Below are 22,411 nucleotides of genomic sequence, written 5' to 3'. Positions count from 1 at the left end.
TGGCGGGACACAATTCTCTCCATTTCGTCGCTTCTGTGGGGAGCCTTGGAACCTCATACACACAGTAGGCGGCTGCGACAAGTCCACCCTAGATCCACCCAACCTACACGTTTCCATAGAGATTTGGGAGAAAGCCTTGGCCAGCTCCGGCCTGGAAGATCAGTTTCTCTTGATGGAAACGACTGTCGACTCTACCCCTTGAATGAGGATGCCTCTCTGAAACTTTTACTATATTTATTTAAAGTTCATTTTCCCTCTCTCAGCGAGGGATAATTACTGCTGCTTGTGACTTCACTCAGCTATTATCTTTCATAGAGCCCAACTGCTCTCACCTGTCGCTGAAGTGCCATTTAGCAAGTTCTTATCTCCGGTGGTTCCCTATCCAATGGCGTCCTGTACACGGCGTCCAATGAGTCATTAAAGCCGTTCTTTCTTTCTAACTGGTACGTTAGCATATGAAAGATGAGCAGAAGGAAATCGCTTTAAACGCCACCAGCCACGCTTGACAGTCGCAGGTTGACGCCGACGCCGGACTGTTTTCGACTTCTAGCAGTGCTAATGATTTAGTATTAAAGCTAAAGCGCCCTTGAAACAAGGGGTACATGAAAAGCGTAGCAGACCAATCAATTTATTCAAATGCAAAATTATTTGCCTCATTGTGCGAAAACAGGGGTGCATGCGCGCGCGCATGCCTAGACATTTGGTGGAACCAAGGAAGATGTTGGGCGCTCAGGCTCTCCTGCGCGCCAAAAAGACTTCCCGCTCGCCAGTAAACTACCTGCCTGCCTGGCTCCCTGCCAGGCAGGCGATTGCTGCGAGGATGCGTGATTTCGGGACGAGGGGCAACCCGCCACGAGACGCCCGGACGGAGAGAGGAGGCGGCGGAGACGCAAAATACTGTACCATGGCGACACTCCAGGGTACTAAAAAAATTCTGCAGAAATTCAAACAATTATCTACTAATGCGTAGCATTCCTACGCCGCTTGTCCTCAGTGTGAGTTTTTACAGCATATTTTCTGGTTTTTATAAATCCTGTCCGACCAATTATCTCAATTGACGCTGCTATAATTACAAATAGAATATTCGCGAATCCATTATTTTGAAAAGGCAGGCAGTTATACGGTTTCCCATTTTCCTTAATTGCTTAATATTTTTCATATTTTATAATTTTTCAAAATTTCGTTCGACCAATTATTTCCATTTGCGCTATTATAACGATTACATTTGTAACTCGCGAAATCTGCCTTATTGTGGAAATGCAGGATGTTACACGGTTCGCCAGTTTCCGCAATTATTTTACATTTTTTTTATTTTTGACATTTATAAATTTTGTTCGACTAATTATCTACATTTACCCTGTAAAACGATTACAGGTGGAAATTTCCCTGAATCCTCATTATTGTGGAAATGCAGGGTGCCACACGGTTTGCCAGTTTCGGTGATTACTTTTTTTTATTTTTTACTTTTTCAGAACTTTTGTGCGACCAGTTATTCTCCATTTACGCTATTATAACACGATTACAGGTGGAACTCCCGCGAAATCGGTATTCTTGCGGAAATGAAGGGGGCTAGACGGTCCTTGCTGTGGGCAAAGAATGCTGCGCATTAAAACGATTGTGGACGGACGGGTCGACTGCTTAGTAGGACGGGGCAATAGGCAGTCTGCAGGGATGCTGCCCATTACCAGAAGCTTCTGGCGGAGATGCACCGAGGGGGAGGCGTCGGAGGCACCCGTGTGCTGCCTACTGGTCAGGAGGATACCTGTTTGCCTTCCAGAAGACTGTGGCGAGAACGCATTATTTGGAGACGATGTGCGGCCCGTCACTTGTCGGCGAAGGGAGTGGATCACATGGCTGCACAGCGGCTACGTAGAGCCATGCGCTAGAGCGCAGCCCTTAAGCACCCGCTCCTGTGGTTTCGCGTTATCCCTCAGCGTCGGACTCGTAACCGAGAGAACGAAGACGCCACCGAAGATAGAAATGGCAGGAAAACGGAGGTTGCAAGTATGACGAAAGAGTAAGGGGGAGGGCATAATTCCGTGACCGTGCGAGACGTGCTTCACAGTGGCGACCCCTTACGAGATAACGACAGAGTATGCAGCGCGCCGTCGTGCATTAGCTGATGACCCGATCACTTCCTGAGGCACAGCATCTATGCGCCGTCTCCAAGAAGACCACAGTTCGCGCTGCACTCAAACTTCGCATTACCGAGTGTTGTAATCGTCCGTCATTTTATTTTTCAAGAAAACAACTACGGGGTATAAAGCTGCCGTGTTATGATCCAAGAAAAAATTAAATTAAATTATAAAAATGAAAGAAAATATATCAATAAAAATAAACTTCGGCCATAAAAAGCAGGGCTTTCAAATTCATACAAATACGCATTCTTGTGTGTCCGCACGAATTTTTCATTTCGCTTCAGTTAATTTTGTAATCGTGGACCTACTATAGAAAACATTTTGCAGTACATTTTACAGTTAAAGGAACTCTTCAACACTTTAGATCAACGCTCTCGCTCTTATCTTCGCATCTGGAAGCACTGCAAAAGTTATAGCTATTGCCAGCACAGAAGAGCAGTGCGGGATTTGCTCGTCCCAGCAGATACGCCTTCCGTTTCTCCTTCGCTGTTGTGGTTTCATTTTAATGTCGCAACTTAAGGAAAGCCGGCAAATAGCCGCTACATCGCTGTAATGACGTCATTCCAGCGGTAGAAGAACGCTAAGGCTGGGGAAGAGAGAAAAATATTTCAAGCAAGTTTGTAAGTTATCTGATGGGGACAGAGCAATACTTTTTGTCTGAGGGACTTTCCGACTCCCTGATCTAAGTACTGGATGTGTTGGTTGACTACTTTCTGCAAGCATTCAAGATTTCGAACAAAGTTGAAAAAAGTGTTGAGGGTTGCTTATTTTTGGCCAAAACAAAACATTTGCACCAAAAAAACTACATTATGGCTTCGTTTTTAACAAGAAAACCTGACAAGGAAATGAAAACCGAGCACAAAAAAAATTAACAAAAAAAAACACGCCTGCTTTTTTTTTCTCCGAACCCGTTCGAACCCGTTTGAACCGGTTCGAACCGGTTCGAACCGGAACGGAATGGTGCGCCGGAACTGAACCCGAACCGAACCCGAAAGGCCTGAACCTGAACCCGAACCGAACCCGAAAAAATTCCGGTTCGACACCCTGCCCAAAAGCTTTACACGCTAACGTTATTCCACACAATGTTGTGATGGATCCCCTGCTAAAGTTGCCCACTCATTCATCAGACATGCTCTCAATGCCGCAATGCATAGCATTCTTCGGAGCATTGCATCTGGAGGAGGCTATGTATCAACACGCTTTGCCAACACCTACAAGACATTGAAGTCATGTAATTCGAGTGCCCACTTGGGCGTTTTCTATGCTTAGACCTCAGTAATAAGGCAATCCTTTAGAGATATTTCAAAGGAATGCTCTTCGTCGTTCTTTTTCAGTTCACGGAGAAACACCAAGAATATGGCTGTGGTCAACCTTGCCTCTTGCCACTTCAACCTCCATGTGCTGCCCTCGCTCACTTCAGCCGTACCCTGTTCTCACCAGGTGCAGCGAAAACTGTTCCTCTTGTGCATCCGGCGGCGGCTAGCAGCTGCCAATCCGCTTTCTCAATAAGCACCATGCTTATTCTTTCCGATGGTGAAAATTGATTTGATTGTGGGGTTTAACGCGCCGACGCAACGCAGGCGATGAAGCGCGCCGTAGTGGAGGGCTCCGGATTAATTTTGACCACCTGGGGATCTTTATCGTGCGCCGAAATCTCGTACACACGGGAGTTTTTGCTTTTCGCCTCCATCAGAAAAGCGACCGCCGCGGCCGGGAATCGAGCCCGCGACCTCGTGCTCAGCAGCGCAAAGCCTTAGCCACTGAGCCACCGCGGCGGGTCCGATGGTGAAAATACCTGGAAGGCTTTGCCTTTAGAATATACGAGCTTCCCTTGTACTGCACCGTAATAGTGACGCATTCTAGCCCACCTAACATTAGAGACTGCCCTTTGTGGCCCTGCGTCATTCTGCCCAGAAATGGCTACGCAGTGAAAATAGCCGATCCATGGGGCACCGAATATTACCTTTTCCTTAATTTCGTACAATTCGGGTTGCAACTGGGCCACGCGCGTATTTTATTTCTCTTGACCTTGTTCTCACAGGATCCAACACTGATGTCCATTCTTGCGCTTTCCTGGGACCAAAATTCCGTTCCCGATATGTGCAAGGCGGACACTTCAGAAGCAATTTAGGACATAATTGATGTTTTGATATGCCTTCATTGCACGTTATCAATTCAAACACACCAAACCTTTATTTCAAGAAGTGCTGCTAAAACGGAGCAGTAAACTTTTTATAGTAACACGCATCGTCTTCAAGAAATTACACACGTCTTCTATGCCAAAACCCCACTATAAAAAACTCCACTACTCAGGCCCAAAAGCGGCCTTCATCGGGCACTTTCTCTAAAGAACACAATGCCGCATCCCGTGTGGAAACCTGGAACTGCCTCGCTTGAACTTATGTGCGAACAGAACGTCGCATCCCGACAAGTCACAAGTTGACAACCCACGCGACGCTAATGTTGATTGCCGTGCAATGCCCCACAATCCGGCAGGTTGTGCGTAACGCAATCTACAAAAGGAATGTAGTCAAGTTCAACAAATGTTTTTTGCCTTTCAGTGGAGACCTACAACCTCCCTTGAAGAAATGGATAAACCTATGCTGTGCACCTTGATCCTATCGATCGCACCACAGAAGATTAGTAACTTCGTGTGGCCGACGGAAAGTATGCTCATCGTTTCTTGAATGTTGCTGTTTGCGACAACCATCTGTCTTTCTGCTTTCTTCATGCCTTGCGATTCACAGCTTTATGAAGATGAGTGGTGTATTTTTTATTAAAAAGAATTTTTGTAGCGGTGCTTCTTCAAGAACATGCGCTCACATACATGTCATCAATGGGCAAAACATTGGTATGTGAAAGTGGTACAACATTTTCAAAGCCACCCCTTGTGAATTCTGTATTAAATTATTGCTGAAAACGGTGGTTAATAGGGAAGAAGACTATGGGGATAGCTGGGTTAGTTCATTTTACCTTAACCACCAATATAAGCATCCGTAAGGTTTATTCTAACTTACAAAGAATCACAAGTTTTACTTAGCGGAGATTATTTTTTGTGTGTAACATAAAAGGCACAAAATTACCGTTGCACGATCTTCTGCAAACTATTATATCTTGTATGCTAACAGGAAAATTGTAATAGATAAGATCAGTACTTAACATCGGTCGCCGTTGCTCTAAATAGATTTCACGTGCTATACTAAGTATTGGTGCTGCTACGTTACAACTGGGCGGATAGAGTTCAACATTTTCCTGAAAGCTTAGCAAGTGAAAACTCTAGGTGCCCTATTTTGCAAAAAAGTGCGGTTTTTGTCCTTTCAGTAAAAAGGCCATCGCTTTAAAGAAAAAAATAAATAAAGAACACGTGTTATCCACTTGGACCTGAAGACTCACCTTCAGAGCACAAGCCCGAAGCCCTATCGACAAGGGGAAGCTACCACAAGAACTTTTAGGCAAATCCTGTTCATGTGAAATGGTACAGTACCTTGGAGCTCGTGTACATCAGATTCAAAACTGTGTACCCATTGGTCTTGTGCACTTTATGTTTGTTTATTTACTTAGTTATTTTACCATAATGGCAAACAGCATTGTAGAGGGCCGGGGCCTACATAGAAAAGCAGAAAAACAACAGCAAATTGCACTCGACCAGTGTATCTGACTGTACACAGACAGAAATACAGTAATGTGCTTTGCTGTTTCGTAAGCGCTTTGCACTTACTGTTTTGAAGCGTAAAACGCAGGCATGTACTGTGCGGGACCTAGCCATTTGCGCAGTCACAACTGTGTAATGTATTTTGTGTTCGCAAACTTGTATATAAAATGAAGACTCTTAGATGGCACGAAACAGGGCTCTACGGTTTGTAGACTGTTGGCTGCTTTTGTACGGTGGTCTAGTTGGTAGCCCATTGGGTGCGGTGTATGTTTCCTCCCGTCAAAGTGGCACGGTGTCACAAGGGTGACTTTTTTGTACATCTACCCGTATCACTTTTCTCCCTCTTAAGGTCCCTCACTAACCCTTTTGTAAACTTAAATTCACACTAAATGTAGTACTGGTCTGCCGTGTTCCTTTGTCCTTAACAACACATAAAATCCCTCCTCACCCGTGAGCCTTTTTTTATAAAGGTCGCTGGCACTTTCATGTTATTTTGTATTTTTAAGTAACTACGTGCCCGTTTCTTTAGGGAGGAATTTACCTGCGTTTTGATTGCAACCTTGTTTGCAGTGATTGTTTTTTAGGCGGTAGACTGTGTTACTGCGAGTCAAGAGAACGGGCATTCAGGCAGCTGCAAAACCTTAAGTAGCAGACTTATGTAGAATACTTGTTAAATAGCAGACACCTCTGAGCCCGCGAAAACAAGCCTAAAAGGTAGGGGTATTTTTGTTGTGGGTCTGTTGACGGTCGCTTGTCTAACGCACCCAAGACAGTTCGATTCGGTATTGTTTTGTGCCAGGATTTGTGGGGTTTTTTGGGATGCTCAACAAAAAAATCTTAAAAACGAATAATGCAACACCTGTACAGAAATGGTTCTTCCCCGCTGACATATATACGTTCTGTGCCGTACTACCTTTTTGTGCTAATCACCTTGTTTAGTCTGTAGCAGTGTCGCATGATTTTCCGCAATGCCGGTGAACCTGGAAGGACCAGGTCATATTTGGCGAACAGTGTGGTCATGCCTATAGTATTTTTTGCGGCTCGCCGCAGCCGCCACACGGGGGGCATCTTCTTGAGAAGTCCGTCTGTCTTCCTTACTTTTAAAATGTGTCAGTGAAAATAACGTTATTGTAGAGGGGACTATAAAACATCTGTAAGGGGTTCGTGCAAAAAAATAAGACTGTTATCCCACAGTGATGCAAACCGAAGTGTTCGTTCGTGTTGTTCCTTTCTTCGTACTACAACCCAACGTGGGGGATTGGCCTGGGTAATTGTACCTTTGCGAGGCTAATGTGCCAGATTTGTTTACGTTTTTAGAAACTGAACTATAAACGCTAGAATTGTAGAATAATGCGTGCCCTGTAAAGCCGACATGTGGTGCCACCGAGATACAACCACTGCTCACCAGCCGCGCAAAACGTTATGGAGTGGCGTGTGCCCATCTGCGTGCTGGCGCTACTTGCTCATAAGGACGTATTAATGAAGGAACCAGATGCAAACACGACGTAGCTAAAATAATTTGAACAAGTATTTTAGGAGAAAAAAAAGGTATCCAAAACGATGAAAGAGACGCCAATCTAATGAAGCGGAGAAAACTTCTGAAGATTGCTCCTAATCTTTTCCCTTCAAAGCCCATGAGAAGAAGTAGTTTCCTGAGAATTTTTTTCAGGCCTTACAAATAAAACTAGCCGGTCTTTTTCGTGATCTTCTTGGCCCCGCTGAAAACAATCTTCGCACTCTATTGTGTAAATCCACGAACAACTTGTGGTGCTTGTGGCTCTGTTTGAGGGACGTGTTTGTCCAGCAATATAAATCATGTGATTTGTTTTATATTGTATCTAGCGAGCGTCGACCAGCAGACAGGTAAGCGACTTGTCAGGGTGTACAGCGGCGAAATGATCGAGAAGCATTCTCATGCGTAAATATACGACTGTGCAACCGTCGTCTTCTAGGCGGTTGCTGTAAGGACGACAGAACCCATTTCCGATGGTAGTGAGCCGGCTATCGTCATTGTTGGGATGCGAGAGCGATTTCGTGGGTGCGCTGTTCGCGGTAGCGAAGGTAAGTGGCTGAATAACGGCGAGAGATGGTTCTGGTGTGTTTGTAGGAACAGCTTAGAAGACAACATTAGCAAGACGGGATATTGTGCGCATTCAGACTACTACTAATTTCGGCGCCATCTATCGTGGCGAGGCGCGTTGACCCGCCCACTGGTCGACGTGCTCGGGACATCCTAAATTCCCCCGGCTGTACCGCACGATAAACTAGCCCTACTAGCCATACCCTAGAGGCCCTTAATGTATATAAATAAATAAATATTTAAATGCAAGTTGAAAAATTGTGGGAAGCAGTTCTTATTGGTCTATCCATAATTCCCTTATATGCACCGTGAACTGGAAACAAGCTGCTGGGAGCGCAGGAATTTTCGTAATGAAGTTGCCTGTAGCGCACGATAGGGTATCGACAAAGGAGTAGTGATTTTGCGACACTTAATCACCCACTCACTGACTGCAGCATGCCATGCCAATGGTCTACAGGGCTGACACTGGGACACATCGTAAATGCGACCAAAGTAAATGCATCGATTCCTCCTTTCGTTTTTTTTACGTACGATCTCATTGGTCGGTTCCACTAGTAGCGGCTGATGTCTTGCCACGTGCGCCGTTTAAAATGTTCGTTCGTCTTGGAATTTGTTGTGACATTACCGTGAGCCTTCTGTGTGGGTTCCCGTGGCTTCACTTGTAATAGTCACAGGTGTTAATATCTCGGTCAGGGAGGTGTCACGTAAATAAATGGAATGTTAGTAACAGAGGTGGTACTGACCATGGCGTCTTTCACACTGCAAATGACGCCAAGAACCACCATGACATAAAAAATGGCACTGCTGCTAGTAAACAAAAGCGCACTGTGCCTATTATGATCACGAATATGCGAATGGGGCTTGTTAAGTATGGGTGAACGACCAAGGAGGTGGAGGGACGAACGCTGATGACTATATTACCAGGATGAAGGACGAGCACAGGACGTGAGCATAATACGCTACCGGACGTTACGGACAGTACGGTTTACGGAAAGCACAGCTAATAGTTCAAAAGGGACAGCAGAGCCTGGAAGTTCCGAAAGTCCGAGAGCAATGTCCTATAAGCAAGTGGGCGCCCGTTCCGTTGCGATGTTTTCTAGAGGCCCCAACAGAAGAAACGGCAGTTCCCAACAGCCAGAATTTACACACCACCCGCACATTGACGGTGCCTACATGCGCTCTCGTGCCTTAGCGGAGGGTACCGACGGTCTTGTTGAAGGCGGCCCGTGGACCAGGCGTCCCACGGGGTCGTTGCCACGCATTGATTTTGTTATTAAGTATTATAGAGAGGAAACTTGAATTAGCCATCGTGGGGTGAGGAAAACGCCGGTGCACGAGACGTTTATGGGACAAAAAACTAAACTTATTTACACTGACGTAGCATTTATTGACTTATTAGTTCCTAAAGGACACCGAGTTGGGGCATTACGGGAGGGGTAATCATACACACGGCATATGGTAGGTGCATGACAATGTCACGAATCATCATGGGCGTGCTTCAATAGTTCGCTTAAATCCTGCCAATCGATGATAATGGAATTTTTAGCAGGCAAGTCATTCCACTCACGAGCAGTGCACAGAAAAAAAACGATTGCTGAACAGTAGTGGTGCGGGCAGGCTTAGGATACACTGCATTAAGATCTCTGGTGGGAGAAATGCGATGGGCTTTTTTGATGGTCTGGTTTTTTATGAAAAAAAAATGAAAAAACTCAAGGGAACGACAAAGACGTGAGATATAACGGAGGGGAACAAGAGTGTGAAGGTTGAGCTGCGTATTGAGGGCGGAAAAGCTAAAACCACGGGAGTACACGGAAAGCATTAACCTTGTTGCGCGGTTTTGTAGAGATTCTGACACTTCGGCTCTTCAAAATGACCCTAAACGAATACAACAATGGTGTAACACTTGGCTGATATTTCTGAATGTCTCTAAAACTAAGCTTATGTCCTTTCACCATAACTTTAATTACGTTCTATCGAAATACACTAATAATAGTATTCTTATCGACAGTACCGATTCAATAAAATGTCTTGGCCTGCAAAACATTGCTTCGACTCCAGCATGACCAAAAGCCATATCGTGAAATGTGGACGTAAAAACTGCGTTTTACGCAGTTCGGTTGGCTGAGACGTGAAATGACGTCATTCTTCAAAGCTATTACAACAGTTGTGGTGAAAGGCTGAACCCGGCCTCACCCCTGCGTGGGGTGGGGAAAACCCCTGCGTTGGGAAAACCCCTGCGTCTGGCTTGATCTTGGCATGACAATCCTTTTCTTAGGCGGTTTTAGGGGTTTGCTTTCTTCACTATGCATTAGTACGTCTACGAGCTACAAAGTTGCCGAAATTCTTTTTATTCAGTGGTAGCCGTGACCCGTGGCCACCGCGTGTTCGGCGAAGGAGCAGGCAGTCCGCGATCGTACCTGAGGCCGGGTGCAGCCTTTCACCACAACTGTTGTAATAGCTTTAAAGAATGACGTCATTTCACGTCTCAGCCAACCGAATTGTGTAAAACGCAGTTTTTACGTCCAAATCCCACGATATGGCTTTTGGTCATGCCGGAGTCGAAGCAATGTATGACCAGAGTCCTTCAATGCTTGTCTGGTCATGAAACTCTGCCGTCGCGCTATGGGAAAGCTTCGTGCGATGCCCAGTGAGACCGCACCGTGGCGCTGGCGTTGATCGAAGGGCAGCAGGGAAGTGGTCAGAGCGCGTTTGGCAGAGAATGCACGCTCGGCGCCTTATCAGCAGTGCGCTTTCAGTTCACGTGTCGTGGGCCGCTGAAATGGACTTATTTTGTAAGTGCCGAAACAATTTGGCGTGAACAGGCATGCTGCTACTGCGTTTCTACCTTCCGGTCTGGGTACGGAGCAGCGGCGGCCGCGCCCGATGCCCTCCGATCTGCGGTTGCGCCCCTCGCGGTAGCCTTTGTCTCCGTACAAAACTTGACCGGGAGTTTCATGACCAGAGAAGCATTGAAGGACTCTGGTATGACTGAGCGGGTAATTACCTCCGCGGAAGATGTAGCTGACGAAAAGGAAGAAACCAAACGTACTTCGACAAAAACAAGACACGACAAATACGGGCGCATGCAGCCGTATATCTTCTCTTCGTCCGTGACTGTTTACGCCACGTTCTCTTTTTTTCTTTAATTATGAAGTTTTGCTAAACTGTAGTTGACGTATTGCTGGGCGTGTTGGTTGACGTCTACAAACATACTCAGCGGTCGTTGCAACTACCGCAACGTACAAACATGTACGTTGCAGTCGTTGCCAATAAATTGTTGGAAGTGTAGCGCCTGTCAGTGTCTTCATTCTTTTGTTGTGTATTTGCGGCGCTCAGTATGTTTGTAGTTGACGGTCTGGGCTCCGGTTGACTATGAAGGCGAAGTTTTCGTAGCCGTGCTCAAAACGCTTTTAAGCTATTCAAACAACCTATCGGAAATAATGTTAAAATATTAAAATAAGTGTCTCTGATTGGTTCCCCCAAAATAAAAACAATGTTGTTAACCCCCAGCTTGCTCTGCGGGATAGTGCGCACAACGGTTCCGCAAAGATACGCGTTACGCCTTTTTTTTTCTTAGCTTTAAAACAGGCGGTTTTGTATTCCACTTACATTAAAACACCATTCTTTGCATTTTTGTGTCACTGTCTTCGAATATACGGCGGCAAGAACGCTTATATTTCAGTCAATAAAGATACTAAGGCAAGGGCATGGTATAATGGAGGCCCATGGCAACACAGAGGGCCTTGTTGCGAGTCACATAGGCCCTAGCGCCAGATTCCTCTCTAGTGTATATTGTAACAAACTATAGTTTCCACATAACTGCGCCCTGTTCCGCCGCTTGGCTTTCAGACGTCGCCGTTCGAGCTTCCGCGATCCCTCACGAGCATCCCCTTTTCCTTGTCATCGCCGCTGTCGTTCTCGGTGGCTGAATTGCGCAGCCAATTTCTAGCATGGCCATTAATCGCAGGACTTGCCGATTTGTTGTGGAGTTTATGCGAGAAACATTTGCTCCTGATCAACTAAGCTCTTGCTGGTACATTACCATGCAAAAACAGCATGAACAAAACGAATGGGGAACAATTTACATTGCAACTCTCGATAATAACGTTATATTCCCCGTGCATGAGACATTTAGGGGACAAAAAACTAAATATATTTACACTGACGTAGCATTTGTTGACTTATTACCTAGTGGGAAGGTTAAGCTGCGTATTGAGGGCGGAAATGCTAAAATCACGGGAGTACCCGGAAAGTATAACCTTGTTGCGCGGTTTTGTAGAGATTCAAGGATATTGAACAAGTTAATTTGGTGTGGATCAAAGAATGCAGTCGCATACTCAAGCTTGGGTAGGACAAATGTTCTGTAAGCGAGTGGCTTAACAGAAGGAGACATCTAGGAAAGATTTCGGCGAAGATATCAAGGCACCCGTTTAACGGCATTGGCTATGGTATTAGTGTGAGTGCACCAACCTAAATCACATAAGATATGCACTCCAAGATATTTTATTGAATCGGTACTGTCGATAAGAATAATAATATTAGTATATTTCGATAGAACGTAATAAAGTTACGGTGAAAGTACATAAGCTTAGTTTTAGAGCCATTCAGAAAGATCAGCCAAGTGTTACACCATTGTTGTATGCGTTTAGGGTCATTTTGAAGAGCCTAAGTGTTAGAACTATTTGTGATTTCACGATAAATCACACAATCGTCTGCAAATAGACGGATAGAAGACGAAATGTAATTGATGACAAATTGCTAATATATACCAAAAACAGAAGTGGTCCCAGGGCCGTACCTTGTGGTACGCCTGAGATAACCGGTGCAAAAGATAACCAGTAAGAATTAACGTAGACGAAGTTCTACGGCCTTGTGGAAAATTTTGAATCCTGTTAACGCACATAAGTGGAGGTTAAGGGATGATACTTTGTGCAGTAGGCGAGCATGGGGATCTTTCTCGACATTGCGTCGGTAGTGATGTTCCGATCGAGGCTTCAGTGAATGTGAAAGAGGAAAAAAAGCGAGTTGCGTGTCACACGAATGACCTTTCCGGAAGCCGCGCTGATTTGGGTCAAAGAATTCCACAGATATCTGAACGTAGCAATCTGCGAGTCTAAAATAGGCTCCATTATTTTCCAGCAAACACTAGAGAGTGGTTGGGTGAATATTGACCGGGCATGATCGGCTTCCGGCTTTATGGACTGGAACAACCTTACCTGCCCGCCAGTCGCGTGGTACATATCCATTATTTAATGAATATATAAAAATGAGTGACCATAAAAGGCTGCAAATTTATTTAGTGTCTTTTAATACCTTAGCATTAATCCCGTCTACGCCAATACGTGATCAATTTTTATTGACACAATAACCTTTATATACCGTGCGAATAATTATAGGGCATAGGAGGGTTCGCAAAGGCCGGTGCATTTGGAATGTTTTGCATAGCTTCATTCGTTAAAAAATGTGCTAAGAGTTGGGTTCACAATATCGGGCACATCCAGGTGAGGAACCGGTATTATTGCAAAGTGATAGGAAGTTAGACTTATTTGGATTTATAGCTTTCCAAAAGCGCGTAGGGTCACTTTGAAGCATAGTAGGTAGAGTAGCACAAAAAATACTCTTCAGCATTAGCATTAGGCTGTCGAACTCTTTGGCTTTGCTTTAATACCTTACCCATGTGGACCTTTGCTTAGCCAGTTTGGCTTCTCGGAACAAAAACTTCTGATTTAAACGTCTTAGTTGAGCAATAAACCATTGGGAGCCCGAACGCTCTGTTACTCTGATGCCATGAATTGGAAGCTTTATTAGGCGCTGTAACTCAGTCTTAAATAGAAACCAATTCGCGTCAAGAGAACATTCAGGTATACCATAGGGAAAGCTAGCAAAAAAATGTCGGACCATCGTTTATACTGTCGTAATCACATTTGTCATAGAGTGTGGGAATCTTTTTCGTTTTCCTGTTTTTGAATAACTCGCAAGTAAATGTTGCGTGTACAGCCAGGTGATCGCTAAGGCCTCACAGGCAGGTGACCGGAAAAACGTTTTCAGAGTAGTAGTTAAGACGAGATTGAGAATGATTGAGGAATGATCAGCGAGGTGGGTTGCTTGTGTCACCAGCTGCGATAAACCAAATGTAAGGTGTACATTTAAAAATTCGCTGGCGGCCCAATTTTTAGATAACGCGAAAGAAGGATCGCACCAGTCAACTGAGAGGAAGTTAAAGTCTTCAAAAAGAAGAATCGGGCTGTTTAGCTATCGCGCTTTTATTGTGCTTAACGCATCATGAAGTAGCAGCGTGAAAGCGGTGTCGCTGTTGGTGGCCCGATAACAGACACCGATGAGGACAGACGGGCCAGCAGCATCGCAACTGAGCCAGATCATTTCGAATGCAGACAATATTTTTATGGCGTTACAGCGCAGATTGCGTTTCCTGGCGATAAGTACACCGCCGCCACGGGAGGTTCCGGGTCTGTCTTCTTGAAGTTTATCGAATTTGGTGATCCACGATAGAACTTCACCTTCATTTACTCACGAATTTAACCACGTTTCGGTCAGTAAAAAAATGTCAAATGAGGATGAGCTTACCAAGCTGCCTAAAGAGTCACGCTTGCTTCTGCTTGCTAATGCGCACATCAGCAAGCAGAAAGGGCAACGTAGTACATCGTTTCGGTGCAGTTGTTTGACGCTTAGGTTTAGGGCCTTGCTGTAAGATTTGTTCCCCGCAGGATAAATTTCATGGTCGAATACAAAGGTTTTGTTATTCGTGACAATATTTCATGGAACAGCTGAAACGAAAGGTTTCGGGCGTTTCCAATCTCAATGAGGCGTTTCAGAGCATTGGTTTGAGGCGTACAGGGGAGCTAAGCAACAGAAAAGAGGAGTAGTACGGGTAGCGTGATTGAGACGATGTCAATGATTAGCGACTGGTTCACCTGTCGCTGATGTTTGTTCAACCTGTATGATATATTTGGTTTCTGGTAATGAAGTTCTACTTCGAAACTCTGCTTATAGAAACACATTCTGTGACATATTGCGCAGTAGAAGACAAAAATATATGTTACCCTTCCAGAGTACATAACCGTTTAGTGGACGCAAAAAACTATAAGTGACATACTCCCGTACGTACTAGCCTGAAAATCTTATAAATAAACAAAGAATGTTTCGCAATTTGATTGGTGTGGTCTGTTAAAAAAACTGTCGCTAGCGTCAGTGCTGAGTTATTTGAAATCATAAAGCATTGGATTTATTAAGGGCGTATTAGACTTCCGTGCAACGCTTACGCAAATTGCATTCGCTTACCGGCACAGAGCACTGTTGAGCTGCTGCCGAGTTCACTCCATTACTCTGTGCGCCTTCGTCGTGTTCGATGGTGTTTGAAGCTTGTAAACCAGACTCACAACGGCAAACTTTGAGGTGGGCCTATAATAAGTATTGAAAATACATAATTAGACACCCAAATCCGCTTTATATTTTTACCTGCCAAGTAAATTACTTGGCAACGAGGAGAACTCGAGGACAACACTCATGTACTGTGCCAGAAGTGGGCGAAAGCCCTTAGAGGAATCCTGGCATTTAATGTCATGAAAAACGTGTAGCACTTTGCACGTGAGTGAAACGCTGTTTAAAGAAGGAAAATGGATTGTGCACGCGGGAAAGAAAGCTTTTTGTTCAGTTTGAAATTGAGAAATGTGTCGGGTATTTTTGATCAGCTTACGTGATAGTGTAAAGAAGATACTTTACCTTGAGTTCGTGGAAGGGCATATCTATCTGTTCTGTTTTGTTGCTGTTTGGGCAAATTACCGTTTGTTTATTGATGAGGCTTCGTATAGTCCAATCTAAGAGGAGCTTGAAGACAATAAAAGAAGTCAATAAAATGAGAATCGGATGGTTTCCAAAAATAGAAGATGTATAGAAGCCCAAGCTGAAAAACTATGCGCATCAAATTTTTGAAGGCGCGGTATCCATGCCGCTTGATTAATAAATTACACTTATGACATAAAGGTTTCGCCTAATACCACCGTAGGAAATGCAAAAACAACGATGTGTCAATGCAGACATTTTCATAGATGGCGAAATGGCAGAGGCGACGCTGGTTCATTTATGACAAAAGAAAACATCCGAAAAAACCATAATAAAATAAACGAAAAAGAGTTGGGAGTAGTATTTAAAGCTGGGACATAATAGATAAGACAGCGTAGGCTACGCAAAATTATTTAGGCAATCCTAATACTCTGGTGTTACGAACATGCACCTACGTTGTTCAATTGCTATTTTGGAATCAATTTTTCGCCAGTGCCGATATTTTATTGAACTCTTTTGTGCAATTTGACTGATTGTAGTGTTTAACACGCCGACGCTACACAGGCGCGCCGTAGTGTAAGCACCCGATTAATTTTTGACCACAAGGGGATCTCTTGCATAATTTATTCTATACCTCATTTTGCAAGGCTTTGGAGTTATCCAGTAAGTGTAGGTGGCGTCAGAAGTAACTGGAGCACGGGAGCTGTGACCGAAACACACAGGACCGCCATGAAGCTTCATCGGCAGTAAACTAAAGGAGCAGAACACGGAAGCCCGCCTGCTGACGGTGATAGCCCATCTATACGTCTTAACCCACTTCCTTTAATGCGGGTTCGAGCAGATCATTCGCAGCATATTTGTCGCTGCATAGGGCTGACAGCAGCGGACCTATCTGACGGCGTCGCTCACACACTTTCAGCGAACGCGAGCTCCTGGAGAAGCGTCACAAGGACAGGGTGCTGCAGTGACACTTTTTCTTTGTCATTTTGTGGTGGGTAATCTATCAACGCCATCGCTGAGACCCTTATGCTGCAAATAATGTTCGGCCGAGTTTCGGCCATTTGAAGCGTGAACTAGTTTACAGAAAGGAACTTGAAAGGAATGTGTAAGCTAAGAAAAGTCATTTTATACATTAAAGTACAGATATAGGCTCAAACTTTGAATAACAATGTATGGACAGAATAAATTATTCCTCGATGTATTTGTTTCCCTTAGTTCATGCTCATATGTCAAGTAGATTTGATAAGGACTCGAAAAATAAAATCCGCGTTTTTTTAATGTTCCAGTCTTTATTGATAAGAATTTCAATGTGAGGAAGGAAGATTAGAAACTAACAGTGATTCTTGCTTTTAAATACCAAATGGCTGTCTTGTTGGTTGGAAATATTGTGTTTTTGTGGTATTTACTACTACATATTCATTTCTAGGCGGTAACAATCACTTGAAACACATTTGGCCGAACGTTTACATAGAAATTAGGCACATTTTTTTTTACTTGCTGTGGTAATGTCCAAACTTTACATACACGTATTGTTAAATTGAGAAAGGGTGCACAGCACGCATTTTGTTAAAGTTGTTTCTGTTTTGTGTCAAGCCTGCAGTTCGTCGGGTGTGTGAGAACAATTTTTTAATTAATCCTCTGCTATGAACATACAAAACAGAACCTCTAAGGAACAATGAAGGTTAAGTGTGGACACCACTGGTTGTAGCGCTGTCTCGTCAGGTATAAATGACATCGCAATTTAAACATAGGAATTCCACTTTTTTGTTCTTGTCGAATACCAGTGTTCTTTGCTTTCGTTTGCAGAAACTTGTTATTCTAAACGAGATAAATTTTAGAACTCGCAACTTAAGAAATTGTGTGGTGCAATTAGCGGAGTTATTGATGAGCAATTTGTAATACACCATTATTTATGTTCCAGAAGCAGCACTTACATCTTCCATGCTGGATGTTTCCCCACACGTAGAACATTCGAGGCCGTCCTCCACAGTCATGCACATAGCCAAGCAAAGGGCGCAGTATCCATGGTCGTTGGCGTCTCTGTACAACTCGGCTGATACACTGCCACACTGGACGCACACTACGGACGCCGGCAACGAGTCCTTGAAGGTCACTGGCTTATCTTTGGGAATGCCTGGTGCAAAACCTCGGAGAAGGACTTTGACCCGCATATCTCTGCGCAGTTTTGTGGCCATGTACACTAGAGACGCGGTAACATGTGCGAGTGCAAAAATATCGTCGCTAAAACAGTAGCACCGGTGCATTATTTCTTCTCATGCCACATTTTGAACTTGCTAAATACACCGACTTGGGATTTGCACTCGAAGGGAATCGTAATACCGTAAAAATTTTGAAACTCCTAAATACCCGTAGGTAAAAGAAGAAATATTTCTATAAAAACACGGCAACCTGCATGAGTAGCAGAAAGGCTCTGAAAAGCTAACGGACTAAAATATTTGCGAAACGGATTTGCGGTAACGCATGAACCAATCATAAATGGCTTCAGAAAAGAAACTTCCGGGAGAAATAACAGCGGCCATATGCAAAACCCTGCTCTTGGTTACAAGGGCTACTTACCCTCAGTGGAAAGATAGCATAATATCTAAGTGGTACCACAAGGTGTGCCTCAAAAGTACCCTACCTATGACCTGTTAATGGGATAGAAAAACTGCTTCAACAGTGCTGAAGAAGATATACACCTTTTTCTGAAGATGTCAAGAATTCTATTGTCTTGTCTAAGTGGTACCACAAGGTGCTCCCCAAAAGCACCCTATGTAAGACCTGTTGATGGGATAGAAAAGGTGCTTCAACAGTGCTGAAGAAGATATACACCGTTTTTTGAAGAATTCAAGAATTCTATTGTGTTATCTAAGTGGTACCACAAAGTGCGCCTCAAAAGCACCCTATGGTGGGATAGAAAAGCTAGAAAAAATTGATGGGATAGAAAAGCTTCTTCAACAGTGCTGAAGAAGATATACACCTTTTTCTGAAGATGTCAAGAATTCTACTGTCTCAAAATGCATGCAATCAACCCAAGAAATAGTAAAAAAGTACGCTAATTGCTCTTGCATTACAGAATCCACAAGGACCGCGGTGCCGATGTGTAAAACATCACGATGTAACTCACGTAGAGAAGAGCCTACACTTCCAAAAATAACCTGCATAAGGGTACTTAGCTGGCGAAATTATCCCCCGTATTTAGGATATGACTACAAAACTGGGGGCATTGAAGCGCCCGATTTCGCTATTAAAGCGGCCTACCTTGTTGCGATGTCCGCCCCTGCTTCGCAGTGTGCATGCGGCCAGGCGAAAAGCTGGTGCGTTACTGGATCAGTTGCCTTAGAAACATACCGATACGCCCCGCTTATCGTTATGTTTCCAACACTGGCTTATCGCTCCTTTCATATATAGTAACGGAAAATTTAAATACAAACCGCGGAACGCACGGGCGAAGATACCGGAGCCATCAACTGGCAGCAGCCGTGGAAAGGACACGGACATGCGCAGTTGATATGTCATGAGTGACGGCGCGTGTCCCGCTGCGATGTCACCCTCTCCTCGCACGCATGCTTGCGCTGCCGCCATGCCGCATGAGAGCTGCTGAAAACAACTGTTAGCCATGCGGCGTGAGATAACCGCATGCTCGACGCACACGGGCGTCCGCTCCTTGCCTGTGCCTGCGTCACATTACCGACTTAGCTTGGCAGGTGCTGATGATGATGATTGTAGGGTTTAACGCGCCGACGCAACGTAGGCGATGAGGCGCGCCGTAGTGGAGGGCTCCGGATTAATTTTGACCACCTGGGGATCTTTAACGTGCGCCGGAATCTCGTACACACGGGCGTTTTTGCTTTTCGCCTCCATCAGAAAAGCGGCCGCCGCGGCCGGGAATTGAACCCGCGACCTCGTGCTCAGCAGCGAAACGCCTTAGCCACTGAGCCAGCGCGGCGGGTAGCTTGGCAGGTGCGGTGCAGTAGCTTGAGTTATTAACGATGGGGACCCTGGTCCTGCCGAAGAAACTGTTCAGTGCTGCAATGAGGTGCCTACAAAAAAAATGAAAAATCTCGGGCCGCCAACATTCTTCGGCAAAGGAAACTGGGATATAGAATGGTCGGCGCTGCCTAATTTCTTAATTTTCGTGAATATTTGAATTCCGCCTGTAATTATTCTAGGCATGCAGTGCTTGCAGTTATATGTATCATTGGAGACGAATACGGGTTGTATATGTATTGTTTGCTACAAGCACCGAAGTTTCGAAATTGGGCACCTGACTGAGTCAAACAAAGTCGTGTTCTTGGTGACCAGCTTATAGTTTATTTCTCGAGACCATGTATGACGAACACAAAACAATACAGTGTCATCATAGGTGATGTACATGATCCCTTTTTCTCCTTTTCTGGGCCCTGTTTTTGTTCAACAAACCACGACTCACTCCACAGTTTGCCTTCGGAGAGCGTGCACGCGTTTCTCAAAAAAGCACTGGCCGCAGCTGCAAGCAATTACGCGCCCCATTGCTCTCAGCCCATTCAACATCCTCAACTGCGTTGGTAGTGGTACTTGCAGGGCTTACAGCGCTATTGCGGCCTGGCGACAAGGCAAGCATGCAAGCGAGGACAGCGAAACATAACCAAAACATGCCGGATAAGAAGTGCCGTTAATATTTCCCGTTGGTGCAGGCGGCACTCAGCCCGTCTTCCTCCAAAAGCGAAACTTCGGCTTTATTGAATTCAACGGGTTCCTGTAACCTCCACATTTGCTAAAGCAGCGGCTTCAAGATGTAAAAATGGCCATGAAACAGCCCTTAAACATTACCTCTTGTTCGAATGATTGCCAGATTTTCCATAACTGCAAGTGCGTTCTTAAGACAGGAGGTTGTACAAAGGTACTCCTTTGATTGTTTAACGGATTGGTGCCGACGTGCTCGTCCCCGCACCCACCTAATTCGAGAAATCTTATTCACGTTCAGAATAGGACTCGCTCAGCTATCACTTTCCGAAATAGGTTCAGTTGCTACCGCTACACACTGTGCACACAAAGAACACATAAAAATGCCTAGACAAAGTATTACCGCTGTTTTTGCCTTATCCGCGTACCTCTTCGGGCCAACACAGCTTCATTGTCGTGCAATTTGTTTGAGAAGAGCTGCATAGTGGTAAGACTAAGGTAAGTGTGGCCGGCCGCCAGTAAAGGGCAGATGAGGGTGTGAATCGAAACGCCAACGTGTTTTAGATCGAGTTTGCACTTTGAATTCTTCCGAGCTCACAAGTCTGAAATTCATGTCTATATACATCATTTTACTGTGTCAGGCGATTACGTTCAGCCCCGGAAGCGGATACCAATATGCCGTGTCATGCGTGAACCCTTTCGCGAGCGTTGGGCTAAGCTTAGTGTTGATGCTTAGCACCCCGAACAGTACAACACAGGGTCGCCTAGTTAATCTCCGTGTCGTGGCAGAGAAGCACTGCCTCCAACGGCTCAAAGTAGTGGTGCTCAATGTCGTAGCTACACGTATGAGGCCATTTGGGGGGTGTGGGCAAGCAAACAGATGGGGTAGAGATTGTTTTCACTGTAAAATCATTGCCGAGTTGTTTTCAAAGGATCAGAATTGTAGCGGTTGTAGACGACATGGTTGGGAGGTGTGTTAGGCTTTTGAAAGTCTGCGTGCCGCATACCACCTAGTGAAAGCGTGATGTGAAGCTGGCTCCTACAGTTGCCGAAACTTTAGTGATTCGTTATTTCTTTATAAGTCACTAGCTCATGCTGCCGCCTGATTAGGAAAAACGCTCACAAGAGTCGTAGTTGTTGGGCAAACGAACCCAGCACCACCTCTTGAACGTGATTGTTTACTGGCTTTCTGTCGATGTCACAACGTCTTATTCTAACTGCCGTCACAGGGTGAAGGAACGAAGAAAATCCTCATCCCACAGATCACTTCGCTCCATTTTCCCCATAATACAGTTTAGTCATCATCGTCATCATTACCATCATCATCATGATAATCGTCGTAATCGGCGGCGGCGGCAGCGGCGTCGTTATTATCATCATCATCGGTGAGATTTTACGTTAGCCATCGGCAACATGGTCGTATGTGTAGCCTACCAACTGAGCAACGCTTTAAGCTTTGCTTCAACTTGACCGAAGTTTGGAGGCCCGTTTATGTGACTTTAAGAGGTCTCCTACTCTATACCGCATTCCCGATTGTAGCACTGGGGATTCAGCTGGGCCAATAAAATTGCGTCCTTAGAACGCTCTCAGATGGACTACTCTTGTATCCCCTTTCAAGGGACCCTGTTCTCAACTCAGTGGCATGTCGCATTTACACGAAACGGTAACGTAAGACGGCTTAAGTAGCAGATTTTACAACTTTGCGTTATTCGGTTTAGTTTAACACAGTATTCTTGCATTCTCCGCATTCTATGCTAGCCTCAGAGGCGCCTTGACTGGCCGCTAGAAATATTTTATATACTCTAACTCTCCCTTGTCGTTATTTAAAGCCCCTATTGTCGTTCTTTAGTGCAGCTGTTAGGCGTGGTATCTTCTGGACGTGCCCTCTTGCACAGCTAGCACGTGAACTTTTGGCTGTTGGTCAAGTATGGCACGGGCAGTGTCAAATATAGCCGGGGCGGATTACCAAAGCCTCGACGATGCGCTAGTGGCAGTTCCGAAAAAGGCGCTAATGGCCTACCGTCATTCAATACGCGCACGACATGAAACAGACGGTCACACTATTGGCGGTTAGAT

General features: G+C 44.9%; 1 protein-coding gene across 1 annotated transcript in view; it reads right to left on the bottom strand.

The window, feature by feature from the left end:
- The window catches only part of LOC144143224 (uncharacterized), a 30,647-nt gene extending 11,765 nt beyond the window's left edge, over positions 1-18,882 (bottom strand). Inside the window, exons 1-4 of the mRNA XM_077675010.1 lie at positions 18,798-18,882; positions 17,605-17,845; positions 15,611-15,715; positions 15,170-15,289 (exon numbers count right to left, since the gene is read on the bottom strand). Coding sequence (XP_077531136.1) covers positions 15,170-15,289; positions 15,611-15,715; positions 17,605-17,841 — 462 coding nt within the window. The 5' untranslated portion in view covers positions 17,842-17,845; positions 18,798-18,882. The remainder of the gene's footprint in view (positions 1-15,169; positions 15,290-15,610; positions 15,716-17,604; positions 17,846-18,797) is intronic.
- Between the last annotated feature and the right edge of the window lie 3,529 nt (positions 18,883-22,411).

This window comes from Haemaphysalis longicornis, unplaced genomic scaffold (assembly GCF_048455015.1).
Source record: "Haemaphysalis longicornis isolate Haplotype H1 unplaced genomic scaffold, Haemaphysalis longicornis Haplotype H1 scaffold_6, whole genome shotgun sequence".
NCBI lineage: Eukaryota > Metazoa > Arthropoda > Arachnida > Ixodida > Ixodidae > Haemaphysalis > Haemaphysalis longicornis.
The sequence above is the reverse complement of the archived record's forward strand: the minus strand, read 5'-3'. Positions and strand labels throughout refer to the sequence as shown.